Source organism: Crocodylus porosus, unplaced genomic scaffold (genome assembly GCF_001723895.1).
Source record: "Crocodylus porosus isolate Cpor-Errol unplaced genomic scaffold, CroPor_comp1, whole genome shotgun sequence".
Classification (NCBI taxonomy): Eukaryota; Metazoa; Chordata; order Crocodylia; family Crocodylidae; genus Crocodylus; species Crocodylus porosus.
In genome coordinates, this window is record NW_017728948.1 from 64,458,093 (window position 1) to 64,473,073 (window position 14,981).

At 44.0% G+C, this 14,981-nt stretch overlaps 1 protein-coding gene across 1 annotated transcript in view; it reads right to left on the minus strand.

Moving 5' to 3' along the window:
• BANK1 (B-cell scaffold protein with ankyrin repeats 1) overlaps positions 1-14,981 on the minus strand; it is a 346,310-nt gene that overhangs the window by 45,823 nt on the left and 285,506 nt on the right. The window contains exons 9-10 of the mRNA XM_019553351.1: positions 7,672-7,771; positions 3,217-3,555 (exon numbers count right to left, since the gene is read on the minus strand). Of these exons, the coding sequence (XP_019408896.1) occupies positions 3,217-3,555; positions 7,672-7,771 (439 nt within the window). The remainder of the gene's footprint in view (positions 1-3,216; positions 3,556-7,671; positions 7,772-14,981) is intronic.

Genomic DNA, 14,981 nt, shown 5'->3' on the forward strand with positions numbered 1-14,981 from the left:
TGGGGGAGTCACTGTTTCCCCGTGCACTGCCAGGAGTGACCAGGAATAACGGTCACAAGCTGGCAGAGGGAAGGTTTAGGCTAGATATCAGGAAGCACTACTTCACGGTCAGGGCGGCTAGGATCTGGAATCAACTTCCAGGAGAGGTGGTCCTGGCTCCTACACTAGGGGTGTTTTAAGAGGAGGTTAGATGAACATTTTGCTGGGGTTGTTTGACCCCCGTATTGTTTCCTGCCATGGCAGGTGGTCGGACTAGCTGATCTACTCAGGTCCCTTCCGACCCTAGAAACTATGAAACTAGGTAGATTCTAAGGTGATACTTGCAATTTCATTACTTCATAATTTTCTCTAAGATTGTATGAAATGTTGCTGATACTTAGGTTGATATATTGTACTCATAACTTCCCCTCCCCCCAAAATTGTCTGCCACAGCTCCCATTAAAGCTTTCTTATCCTTAAAAAAAGGATAATCATTTGGCTTACAGCACTTTGGAAAGCATATTAGATGTTTAAATTTGGCATTAGAGCATATAGTTGTGCATGTGTGCTTTTTTAATGGCACTTCTTTTCCCTGTGGTTCCCACAAATGATCTGTTTTTGATGGCTTATCCAATATAATCTGGTGTTGTAGTAACTAAACCATGAGAGAGGTAGATATGGACGTTTCTATGTGCAATTCCTGCTCTGAGTGGTTAACAACTCCCCATACATGACACAAAACAACCACATAGCTACACACACAAAACAAGTCTACTTTCCCCACCTTAATCCATGTAGCATGCTTTCTGCCTGCTTTCCCCCTGTCTACCACTGCTGCCCTTCTCCTGCCACTTCCCCTCTCCCCCCCACCTCTTCCCCCACCACTCCAGCACCATGTCCCAGCTGCTCCTGCTGTCCCAGTGCTGCAGCTGGGTACCACATGACACTGCAGTATGGTGGGCGGGGGGCGGGGAGAAGTGGGGAAATGGCTGAGGCAGGCGGGGGAAAAGGACAGTGAGCAGGCACATGGAGTGCAGCATTTGCTGCTGTGGCTGTTTAGTTCTGCCGCTGGCTTCTTCTGGTTCCTGTTGCCTTTGGCTCCTGTCATCTTTGACAGGCAGTCAGGGGCAGATAAATATTAATGTTCTAAATTTTTTAGAGGCCCTGTGGATTGGATGGAATGGCCTGGCGGGCCGTATCCAGCCCGCAGGCTGTATTTTGCCCAACCCTGAGCTATAGCATTGTTACACATTTTCAAGTGTTAATTTTGTAGCTGGTTGGTTCCATTTATAGCTGGACAGTCATTCTTATGGAGTGATAATTACTTTGCATTTGTGGCTGGTATTACTTTGCGTGTGTGGCTTGGCTAAATTTATTTTGTGATTAACCAGTTAATTGGGTAATACATGCAACACATAGCAGGGGCCTTAAAAACAATACCCCCCCCAGCAGATTGTCAAAAGATGGTCCAACTGAAGAGAGTGATATGGAAAAAGCAGCAGGTGGACTTCTCATTTTTTAAGCTACTGAGTCTTTTTTTTAATTGGATAGATGGCAAAACTGTACTTAGCAACAGGACAAATGTTTGCTTAGTGCTGCTGTGCTGGTTGCCTACTCTCAAGCAACTGATACTCATCTTGAAGCTTTCTGTTGTGAATGGATATTCCCTTTATATCGCTATGATTCTCTCCATAAACATATGTTTATATCTGGTAATAATGTAATTATTACTGCTTTAAACCCTCCTGTTGCTGTTTGGAATAAACTGTTTTATTTATTTTCTCTAAGGGATAACATGAGGAAGTCTTGGTAGTTTTACTATGCTTTTGTACTAGATATATGTCCTGTGATCTCTGGCTTATCTGGAAAAATATATTTAGAAAAATAAAATGTGATTCATAAAAAAGTCTGTCACATTTTGTATACAATGAGAAAAATATTCCATTTTCACAGAAGTAAAGTGAAAGAGAAGTGAAACATTTCTCTTGATGGGCTTTTTATTCTCAGAACTCCTACAGGGGGCACTCATGTCACTGTCAAAAGAAATTGTCTCTAGAAAAATGACTAGGCTCCAGTATGTCTCTTAGCTATTCCAGAGCAATACCTGCAGTAAATGGCTGACTAAAAATATGTAGGAATGAATCATTACAATTTAAAAAAGAAGAAATCATCCCAATTTAGAGAAAGATCCTGATATTTTCTTTCCTCTACCTCCCCTCCACCGCTGAAATGCTGAAATCAAAGTTATCACTTTATGAGAACACCTAATGTTTAAAATGAAGTATTCATATAGAAATAAACTTAGAAGAACTCTACATTATCCTTGTAGTCTCAACCATTTGGCTTCTGTAGATTTATATGAATTTAGCTGCCTACTTACATTTGTGTTCTTTTTCCATTAGACTAAGATCAAAGCACTATTAAGCATAACTCCAAACTTCCAGCAACAAACCCTTCATGCCAAATCTTTCTCTCTTACTTTTGTGCTTATATTGATACTCTGAACAAGTGGTTCTTTAAGAGGAAAGGTTTTTCAACCTTTACAGATACTAAGGTTATCATTTAAAGATGAACCCTTTCCTATTCTTTCTCCCGTTCCAGGGGGAATTGCCATTTGGCATTTTTGCCTTTATACAAAAGAAAGGCAAACTAGGAAATTTAGTCTTAGATTTTTGTCCCATGAGTCAGGTTTGAAAAATAGAATTAGTCAGTGTGGTAAGTGCAGCAGCTTATTAAGGCTATGATGTCAGCCATTTACCACAAGCAGTGCTCTAGTCTGCAGTAGAATGTATTGCTATATTTCTATCACTGCATCGGCTAAACTTTATACTTAATATTATGTTACTTTTCCCAGGAGAATACACAAATGCTATTAATTCTACTGGTGGTATTGCAAGTTGTGCCCAGGTAATATTTGATGTGTTAAAAAATAACAATGTATATACAATTCAACTAAAATCTTAACTCAGTGTTATGTTTGCAGCCTTTCCCCATAATCCTAGATTTCCCACATCAGTGTATAAGCTCTTGATGAGAAATCTATTGCTGAAACATTTGCTCCACCACCACCACAAATCTAGCCAAGCTTCTGGTGATGTGGGCCTCCACTCAAAGTACTTAAGCATATGGCCTTAGTGACCAGCAACTATCGTTAACAATAATTGTATAAAATCGCTACAGCAGCATCTTATCTTTACCATACATATACATAAGAAATGCTTTCTCTTAGAACTATACCTGGTATAAAGGAGTGAAGATCACTATATATTTGAGTAGCAGCAGGCTCTCGAGGAGGTAGAGGTGGCCTGTCAAAGAGAAAGGAGTCTCTTCTGCCCACTTCATGTTCACCATCATCATCATCATCATCACTACCACATATGCTGGCATATACACTGTCAGTGATGTCATCAAACTTGCATGTTGCTTCCTCTAGTTTGTTTTTTTCAGGATCTCTCTCTTTCTCGTCTCTTAAGTTTTCTTGACCTCTTTCGCTGTCTTCCTCCTTCTCATCAGCTTCTTCCCAATGTTTCAGACCAATTTCATGCTGATCTTCTGGGTGCTTCCTAGCTGTTAATGCTAAAAAATGGACGATTTCATTTAAAATTTCCCATTTGGAAGCATTTTTTGTTTCAAAGAATCCCATATAAGTAACAGCCCTACTAATAAAACTTTTATTAACTAATATATTTGACAACTTCTCACTGTATAACTATACCAAACAGCTTTTCAAATATTTACCAGATGAACAGTGGAAGTTTTCATTATATCTTGCTACCTCAGTACATAACATATTCATGCCAGCAATAATATTCAGCTTTTCTAGAGTTATTGTTGGAGAGGAGTTGTATCTACTAGCCTTGTTTCCAATGCAGCACAAAGCATAAGTTAGTAAAAAAAAGGAACAGCTCATGCAGTTGTATAACTTATTTTTTTAAAAAGTATATGACCACTTATTTAAAATTATTTAAAATGAAATAAATATTTGCCCCTGGAAGATGGTAGTTTGCATTGCTAAAAAACTGGAGCTTTCTGTTTTTAGTAGCTTTTGGACTACAGAACAAACATACAGTGGGAGATTGTAAGGGTAAATTTTCAGCATGATGTATGCATGCAAACACTTTGCTAAAACTGGACAGGCAGATAACTTGTTTCTTCCAAGTCCTTTTAAGTTGTGCCCATTCTCAAATACATAATAAATACTATGAAGGACATCATTTCAAAAATGATGAGCAATTAATCTACATACGTTTAATTTCTCTTGCTTGCTCTCTGAATTTTATACTTTTAACCTATGATTTTGGTGTGGATGCTACTATTGTTTAAAACAGTTGTTTTGTCTAGATTTTCTTGGAAAGCTTTTCTTTCACATTTCTTTCTCAATGCACCCACTTTGATATTCTTCCAGAAGATCCTGGGCCTGAGGGGGGAGAGGTGAAGGGGAATGAGGAGAAGGGCTGTTCTCAGAGTGAACTCTTCCAAAGAGTTCTGTACCTTAAGGCTTTCAGTTCATTTGCTAATGGGACTTTCAACTTTAAATGCCTATCCAGGGCAACTTTAAATGCCCATCCAGGGCAAAAAATTAGTTATAGGTCCCCTCTACACTAGTACACATTAACAGTGGTAGCCAGTCTCCCAGCATTTGCAGTCAAATTGTGGCTGCTTCCTGTCCAGGTTCACTGTGGTAATAGGCTCTTGAAGAGAACCATCTAATGCAGAATAAGAGCCAATCACAACTGTAGGCATTGTGCTTTCTAATTACTGTAATTAGTCAAATCCAAGATGAAGTGTTTTCCCCATTTTATATGAGGGGGAGCAGCTCCTTAGTTTGGAATCAAGTATAAGTGGGGGACCAAAGGGGGGAAGGTGGTTGCTGTGACTCCAACTCCAGCCCTCACCTGGGGCTGGAGTTGGAGCTACAGCTCCCCTGCACCCATCCCCTCCACCACCTGCTGCCCCCACTGCCACTTCTGCCTGTCCCTCCCCTCTGCCATTTATCCTCTGTAGCTCCACCTCTGTCCTGTTCTGGCCAATAGCATGGGGCACAGTCTCACTGGCCCACACTCAGCTTTACAGTAGCAGTAGCAGCAGCTCCAGCCCTAGCTCCAGAATTGCCCATCAGCCCAAGTAGAAACCCCTGTATGGCTAGGGAGCCATGTGGAAGGGGTGGGGCTTTGGAGCACATAAGCCCAGTCCCTGAGCCCATATAGGCAATCTGCTCCTGCATCCTGCAGGGTGAGGAGCTCCTGGGAGAGAAGGACTGCTGGAGACTGACAGACAGACACCCAGGGAAGCTGTGATGAGAGGGCTTTAAGCAGGGCTGTCCCTGGGGGGGGGTGCAAATGAGGGTGACCACCCCAGGCCCCATGGAGCCAGGCAGAGCATCAGTGGCAACTGTGCCATCGCCGCCGGCTTCGCATTCAGCTGTTCGCTACTCCCCTTCCCCCCTGCCACTGGCTTTGTGTGGAATCAGGGTGGGGGTGCAGCCCTGCACAGGCTGACCTGCTTGGGTTGGTTCTGGCTCTAAGGGCGGTATGGCTTGTAGGCAACAGTAACCCTGAGTAGGAAAGACTTTTTCTTGTGAAGTGGCTTGTTTGCATTTACGTTATGTTTTGAGGTTGAGATTGGAGAACCATGGAGGGGTGCCTGGTGGGGCACTCCGTGACACACAACCTAGCTTGGGGTCAGGGATGCTGAGTGCTGAGACAGTGAGAGTAGCCCATCCTGGGGGTTAGGGACCCCAAAGGCTCAGGACATCTGTCTGTTGATCTCCAGCAGCCCTTTTCTCCCAGGAGCTCCCCGCCCTGCAGCATACAGGAGCAGATTGCCTACATGGGCTCAGGGACCAGGCTTTTGTGCTCCAAAGCCCTGCCCCTTCCTGGCATGTGGCTCTCCAGCCGTACCGAGGTTTCTACTTGGGCTGATGGCAGCCTGCCCTCCTCTGCTGCAGCAGCCAGCTGCTTTTCCTTCATAAAGTGACAGGGGCCTTGGCCCCTGTTACACCCTCTTCCTGCTGCCTCCCCCCACCCCCCCAGTGCCATACCTTCCCCACACATGCCCCTCCAGGCCACTTGCCCCTCCTTCTGCCTGTGCACTTGCCTCTGCTCCCTTCCTCTCTGCTACCACTTATCTTCCATAGCTCCAGCTCCAGCCCTGTTCTGGGCCTGGTCCCAGAGCACATTTACTCATAGTTTCATAGGTTCAGAAGGGACCTAAGTAGATCATCAAGTCTGACCCCCTGCTATGGGCAGGAAAAAATCCTAGGGTCAAACAACCCTGGCTAGGTGATTATCTAGCCTCCTTTTGAAGATGGCTACAAAAGGTACCGGTTAGCCAATGTGAACAAGGCCTCACTGGGATCCGGGGACAGCCTCCCTTAACATTATAATAGTTCCACCAGGAATGGCAAGTGAGGAAAAGGGAGGGTACCCCAGGGAGCCAGAGTGGGGGGCAGGAGCCATGTGGCCATGAGGGGGTGCCATGGCTGTCCCTGGGGCATGGTCCTGCTATAGGAGATATGTGGCTAGGGGCAGGTGCCACAGGGGTGCAGGCATGGGGGCAGGTACCAGGGGGGCATGTACTGGGGCAGATGCTGGGGGTGGGGAGCAGGCAATGCAGTTGGGAGACCAGGAGCCAGGATGCGCAGGTACCAGCAGGGCAGGTAGCAGGGGGCCAAGTGCTCAGGCCACTTAATTCTCTTGACACCTGGCCCCCACACCTCCTCTCCCCCTACAGCTGCTTTTCCTGCTTCAGCAGTGGGGGGAAAATTCAAGATGATCTCCCCAGTAACTAAATTCTATGCATGGAAAGTTATAACACATCTCTAAACGTCTATGTCTAGAATCTAATTATTGGGTGGTTGTCTTAAATTTCAAGTCATGTTTGGGTAAATATGGTATAAAACTTGCTGCAGAAGAAAGCCTCAAAGAAGTGGAGAAGAAGGGAGCTGTTGGTAAATTAGTAATCACTCCCACTAGCCAGCTGAGCTGATTAGTTTCAAAGGTGAGGACATGCTGCACGCCCTCATAGATTTCATAACCTATAAGCATATAAGGGGTGTGCATCAGGAACTAGGAGAACATCTGTTCACTAGGGTATCCCAAGGGAAGCCAAGGTCAAATGATAATAAACTGCTGGAACACCATTTTAGACTGGACATAAGGAAAAGCTTCTTTACTGTCTGAGTCTCCAGAGTCTGGAATAGACTCTCCCTAGAAGTAGTGCAAGCACCTACTTTGGACACCTTTAAGAAACACTTGGATGGTAATCTTGCTGGGGTGATTTGACCCCAGCTGACTTCCTGCCCCAGACCTAGTGTCTATGAAATCTATGACAGTGTTAATTGCCACTGCTCCCCACTGCCAAATTTCTGGACCTGTAGGAAGCCCCACAGGCCAGGCCTGAGATGACACAGCTCAGCAAGCTGGATTTGGCCTGTAGGCCAGAGGTTGAGCATCACTGCATTGTATCATCATAGGCACACAACTGCATACCCTGGTTATACAACTGTGTACTAAAAAACTCCCTGGAAGTTAAAGGCTCAATTCTGAGATTGAGAGCATTATAACTCTTCCTTGTTGTTTGTTGACAGTCTCAGAGTTTCTAGGTATCACCATGTACCAGGTACCACAGGCACATACACTTACTTGCCTGTGGTACAATGTAACCAGAAACCTTCCATACAGTATTACTTACAAGAGGTAAATGGAGAATCTGAACGGAGCATGACCACATAAGTGTCATCTTCCTTTGCCGCTTCTTCTTGATCACTATTTTCACCATCTGTTGCGTTAATCTGGAAAAAAAAATCAAGTATAGAACACTTTTTAGTGGTATAATCCATAAGTATATTAGTGCAGCATTATCAAGAAAGCCATTACACTGGAAAAAAAGCTAGTTCTATGTAAAAATGTTCTCATTTGATATTCTGCAGAGGTCTGTTCTCTATCAATACTTATGCTATGGCTAAATTCCTTAAAATCCTTCTAAGGAGAAAACAGGGACAGAGTGAGCTCTGTTTAGTGCATGCCCATACATACTGAAAAACAGAACATCAAAGGTGTGTCTGTAAAGCACAGTGTAACTTAACCTAACTTAGCTCATGCAGAGGTATGGATGAGGAAGACTGGCAAATATTACTGGACCTTTTCTGTCTTAAGCTCTTCTCAGAGTGAAGGAACTCTTATGAAGAGCTCTGTATCTTAAACTCTTCAGTTCATTTGTTAACTGGACCTGCATCTCTACATTCCTATTCCAAAGCAAAGAAATAGTTATAGGTCCCCTCTATAGCAGTAAGCATGTGAGCCAATTGTAGCTATATTGCATCTTGTACCCAACTTTGTTTGGGCAGTCTAGCTCAGGTATCACTGCACTGCATTTCACTGTGATAGAGTCTAATTGTGACTTATCGTAAGTGGGGTAAGGAGAGAAAGAGATGAGCCGAGGATCTGTAAGACATTGTGGGATTGTTGAAAAGTGGTCAAGATACAACAATTGATGGAAATCTCATTACAAATAGTTGCCAATTAAGTCTGGTTATACTGTTAGCTCCCATGTCATATTTAAGTGATTTTGTTTTGTCTGTCTGAAAATAAGCATTTAAACTCACAAATCTGCACTTTTCAAATTAACTTAAGTAGAAAGAGGTTCAAACCTACAGGGTGTGTCCAGATGAGTGTGCATGTACCGAGGTGTGTGTTTCCTGTGGGGCAAACAGCAGCGGCTCAAATATTTGTCCCGGGGCAAATTTGCTCCAGTGCACAGCAAATTGACATGAGTGGGGTAGGGGAGGCTGAGGCCAGCACCTGGGCTGGCCCCAGCAGCCTTACCTGGGGTCCTAGGGGCCTCTCAGGGCAGCAGCAGTGTTGAGCTGGTGGCTTGAAGCCTGGCTGGGAGTTAGAGGATGGTTTTGGCTGTCCAGGCTTCATTTCTGGTGGTGCACGCTGCTGCTGCATGTGCTGAGCTGCTTTCTTTAGCAGTGTTTCTTTTTTACACCAGGATCTAATTAGCAGCATGGTGAATGGGTACATGTGCACTGCGTGCAGTTTGCAGTGCTTCAAACAGGTTTGAGGTGCTGCAAACTGCATGTGTGTGCTCATCAGGACATGCCCATAGTATCTTCAGCAGCACTTTTTCATTTCTGTGTTTCTGTTAGTGGTCCAACCCAGAAGCAACTGTTCATCCACTGTTACATAAGCGGGGTAGGATTATAGTCAATTTTGATAGGTGTAACAGGAAAAATGTATCCCTATTTTAAGGCCTGACTGTCAAGAAGCTACATATGCAAATGTGTCTATACCGCATGCAGACAGATATACCTAGTACATATATACTAGGTATGCCTCCATGTTCATTAATGCGCTTTTGCTATTGTGCATTAAATTTAGTACCTGTAATGTGAGGTACTAACTAAATACTCACTAGGCTGCCCTAAGGAGTATTATTGTGGTTTTTGCTGTGATGCTCTAATGGGCAGTAAAATAGGCTACTGAGCATTAAAGCACAAGTGTAGATGTGCCCACTGCTATTTAGTAAGTAGTGCATAAAGTAGATCTGTTAAAAGTTGCAATATCTCTTTAGAAGCTTCACAATAGATTCTGTTCCGTGGAAACTGCATTATGAGGTTATATTTAAAAGGATAAATTGAATCCTCAATAATAATGGATCAGTCTTCAATCCTCAAAGGGAATGTTTACTCCTGGGGTTGATTTCTGCCTACAGAACCAACACAAAAGAAGGAAATTAATGGCATGCCCCATTTATCCTTTAGCTTGTAAGGATTCATGGTGAGCATATTCACAGATTAGAAGGTCAGAAGAACATACAGTCTGATCTTCTATCTAATATAGACCACATACTTCCTTGAATTAATTCCTGTTCGAAATACAGCATAGTTAAAAAAGAAAGTCAACTTGTTAAAAATTGTCAGCGGTGGACAATCTATTACAGTGCTTGGTTTATTGTTTCAATAGTCAAATACTCTTAATGACAAATTGTACTTTAGTTCTAGTCTGAATGTATGCGGTTTCAACTTCTAACTACTGAAATTTGTTATATCTTTTTCTAATAGACTGAAAAGCATCCTTTTCAAATCTAATTATAATCTAAAGATACCTGTGTAGCAAACAAGCTAACCTTTTCGTGGTTAAACAGATTGAGCTGCCAGGGTTTCTCATTATAAATCTTGCTTGCCAAACACATAATAATTTTGGCAGCTCTTCTCTGAACTTTCTCCACTTTCAAAATTCTCTTGGATGTAGATCCAAGACTGGATACTATTCCAGTAGTGATCATACCAGTACCAAATGCTGCAGCATTAAATTTTTAGCCATCAGCAAGTCTGACTGCAGAGGAGGTTTGGCCAGTAATCACTTAGAGCAAGTCAGTGTAGAAGGCTAGGGACAGAAGTTACACATAAACCAATTTAAGTGATCAGAAATTGGTTTAAACCTGTAGCAGAACAGAAGTTCAGTGTACATAAACCAGTTTCAAAATGGCTGAAACTGGTTTAAGATAAACCTGGCTGAATGTAGCATCAGACTAAACTGATTTGGATCAAACCAGTTTACGGAACTTCTGTCCCAGACCCTTTTTAGTTTAAGTTAAATCAGAGTCCCCCAGCATCCCAGCATGCTGTCTGCTCCGGAGAGCAGAGCTAGCCCTGCCCCTCTGCTCCCAGCCAGGGTGGGGGCATGGCCAGATGCTGGACAGCATGACCCCAAAGGCAAACGGGCAGGGAGAGGGTTTATTGCCCCCTTTCCCTCTCCTCCCAGAGGACTGCAGCTGGGGTATGCCTGCCCAGGGCAGAGTAGCCCCTGTTAGGATCCCCCCTCCGCCCTGCCAGCTGCCTGCCTTGCCTGGCACTAAGTTCATCATGCCTGTAGCTGCCTGGGCCAAGTTGGAGGCGCTGGCGGGCTGGAGCCCAGCACCCACCTACTGCGGGATTTCATGTGCCCTCAGTGTCTGCCACCACTGTTGCATTCCCTGCACGGTGCCTGCAACAAGCAAGTCTATTCAGCCAGTCTGGCTGCCTAAGCGCCCACCTGCAGCTCCGCGTCACTGCCTGTGTGTGCTGGGCTGGGCTGGGCTGGGCTGTCATAGAGCTGCAGCTGCTTGGGAAGAGGCTGGCCCAGGATAGGCCAGGCTATGGGGGCAGGTCTCTTCCCAGCCAGCTGCGGCTCCATGACACATATTCAGGCTGTCATATAGCCAAAAAGGTCAGTTTCATTCAGTGGTTGTGTCCAGACCAAGCAGAACTGTCATGTGCCTCTGCCTGTGCCTTTAAGATAGCCCCGGTATAATTCTGAGCTTCTTCCTTTCCCAGCCAAAACAGTAACATAATGCAGAGTTTAAAATACATATAGCCACTCTATTAACTAAAGTAATGGATAATATTCAATTACTCTCAGAGATACCCTATGTTCTGTAGACTAGAGAACCTCCCCAAGAAAGAATACTACTGCTATCAGAAGGCATTAAGTCCACAAGTTGTGGTTATGTCACATCCTTGAGATCAGCAATCTCAGCCTGTTCCTAGATTTTTTTTCTAACTGACAGCATCTTGGGCAAAATGGCTGCCTCAGTGTCCCTTACTTCCCTCCCTTCTTGAATTTGGAGAGGTAACCCTATTTCTCCACAGTATGTTCCATCTGGGGTGACAATCTCAGATGACTTCAGAGGTACTCTTTTGTCACAACTGAAACTGTTAAGATTGTAGATATACATGGCATCATTTTTATGCAGTGACAGGTCCTGGAACTCCACCTTATTCAGGCTTTTGGTTTATCTTATCCATCTCCTGTCTATCTGCAAGACCCCAAGTGACCAACAGTGCTTTCAGTTCTGCTATGATTAAAGCCACTTCTCCCTCTTTTTAGAATAATATGCAAGTATTTGCTGTTCTTTCAATTACAGATAATTACTTTGCTAAGTATTATGTAGAGGGAAAGACTTTAATGACTGCAAAAATTATTGAAAAGTTATTTCTGTTTTACAGGATTTAAAACAGACTGATTTCAAGGTGTTTGTTTACTACAATTTGGACGCAAATAATAATGATTTTTATGATTTAATACAAAATATATTTTGTTTTTTGCCAATTTTATTATTTTCTCTTGTTTTAATTAGATCTTCATAGTACTATTGGGTTCAGCCCAACAATTTGATTTAAGAGTAACAACACTGGCATTTAAATGTTTTGGATAACATTTAGCGTTACGTTAAAACTTCTGTGCGATTATGATCAAATCAGAAAAAGACAAGCCATAATACTAATGCATTATCTTAAAAGCATCATTAATTAAGCAGTGAATGATAAGTAGACTCTGACCCTAGTCTGAAACATGCCTATTTTATACTGTTCCTACCATCGTTACTTCAGCCATTCAACCTGGGATATTACACATACTTATATACACCATGATAATAGATTAATTTAGTTAAGCAAAAACTCTGCCGTTAATACATTTTTACAATTACCTCTTATCTCTGTTCCATATCAGCTCTGTGCTCGTTTCTTAAGGACTTCTCATATCAGTTTGGTACTCTTAGAGTACAATCTTATTTCACTTTCTGTGCCCAATTTAATTACTTATTTTTGTTGATGTACATCCTGTCATATCCAAATGGCTCAAAGCAGCTATGTGCCAATGGTAATGTTGGCATTTAGGCAGTTGTGTAAACATCCACACAGCAAGTAAGTAGGCCTGTGCGAAGTGGAAAGCATTTGGTTTGGATTCGGATTTGGCGGGACAGTGATTCGATTCAGTGATTTGAATCACTGTCCCTATTTGATCTGAATCCGAAGATATTTGCCACCAAATCTTATAGATTCATAGATTCACAGATGCTAGGGTTGGAAGGGACCTCAACAGATCATCAAATCCGACCCCCTACCTAGGCAGGAAAGAGTGCTGAGGACAGATGACCCCAGCCAAGTGCCTGTCCAGCCATCTCTTAAACACACCAAGGTAGGAGAGGGCATCATCTCCCTTGGAAGCCCATTCCAAATTTTGGCCACCCTTATCATCAAGAAGTTTTTCTGATATATAGCCTAAATCTGTTCTCTGTCAGTCTGTGGCCATTGTTTCTTGTTACCCCAAGAGGTGCCCTGGTGAACAGAACATCGTACCTCTAATGAATTTGTAGGCAGCCACAAGATCACCTCTCAGCCTTCTCTTGCAGAGGCTGAAGAGGTCTAGGTCCCTCAGTGTCTCCTCATAGGGCTTGTCCTGTAAGCCCCAAACCAACATAATTCAGCCATAGACTATACAGGCAGGCAGTGCTGGTGGGAGCAGCTGGGGGAGCAGCCAGACGAGCCCTGACTTGAGCCGGCAGACCTGGGAGAAGCTGTGGCTCATCCAGCTGCTCCCCCAGCTGCCCCCCAACCAGGGCAAGGCAGGCATTGCTGGCAGCCATGGGCGCTAGGGGGCTAGGGGGAATGATCTGGGAGCTGGGGGAATGAACAGGGGCTTCCCCCCAGCTCCTGGCTTGATTCCCCAGTTCCTGGTTTGAACCCCCAGCTCCCAATCATTCCCCCAGCTATGTGCCTTTTCCTAGAGCTGCCAGCACTGCCTGTCTCACCCAGGAGGGGGCAGCCAGGGGAGCAGGGCAGCCAGATAAGCCGTGGCTTCTCCTGAGGCTGCTGGCTCAAGCTAGGGCTCATGTGGCTGCTCCCCCAGCTGCTTCCATTGGCACTGCCTAGTGTCCACCTGTACAGTCTACGGTTGAATCTCTGAATCTCTCCAAATATCTCTGAATTAATTCAGAGGCTTCCGATTCAATTCTGAGAGATGAATGGGTCTCCCAATTTGATTCAGATTCGGCTGCTAAATCAGGCTGAATCTCCTCCGAATTGAATTGGCTACCGAAGCTTTGCACGGCCCTACTAGTAAACATCTACAGTAGGCTTTGCACACCCAGCTCTGCACTTGATTGGAAGTCTGGTGGGGAGAGCAGGTAAGAAGGATAACCTCCATGTTTTAGCTCCAATAACCACCTAGTAATAGCATCTGCCCACAAAATGGGAGACCCCCGTTCAACCCCCTTCCCTCCCCAAAAGGAGCTCCAGTCTTCACCTCTGTGCACAATACTCTAATGATCAGGCCATCGGTTAATGCCTCTAACCTTCCAATCATTCTACTCCTTTTATCAACTGTTTGGGACTTTCACAGAGCAGATAATGCAAGTACCCACTTCTATCCTAGACATCATCCAAGTGGGTTTTGGAGTGTACTGAGACTTGATTTCTCGTAGCTATAAAAGATCATCCAAGGCACATTAAAGTTTTTCCACTAGAGCTCAGACAGCCTCTGCTTGGATCACTCACATTCACACAGATCAGGATTCCATATGAGCTGGCAATTGTGGAAGACCAACTGTAGGACAGTCCTATTTCTGCCAACAGGCTTGGGATAACTGTTTATTAAATCATTTAGAGTAGGATCAGCATGCATACTAAAAAAAGGAAACCTTTACTGTGGTAACTATGATTCTTAAGCTGTGTTCTCAACCAAGTCTACAGCTTGTCCCTCTTTCTCTGTTACTTTAAGTCCTATTCTCTTAACAAAACAACCAAGCAGGTGTTGAAGCATTTACATCCCTGAGTACCTCAGCTCTAGTGGTCATGAGGGTACAAGAGGCACAGACATGCCCACAGCAAGCAGCACTGAAAAAAAAAAAAATCAACCCAAACCATCATACGTGAATTTAGAATAGAATTTAGATGGATAATGTGACTCTATGAAGTCTATTGACTGTGAACTTCTTTCTAGAGATGATAACAAATGAACAACAGAGATGAGACCTATTTGAAATCCAACACTAAATGTGGATCCCAAGTTTGTCTTACACACACATGTGCCCCCTTACCTGACCCGGAGCGGAGGCGAGAGCAGCAGGAGCGAACGGAGCAGCAGCGGGGGCAGCAGCAGCTGATCTCCCTAAGGTAAGTGGGGCAGAGGGACGGACGCAGCTGAGCCGGATCCGGAAGGGAAGCCCCCTGGATC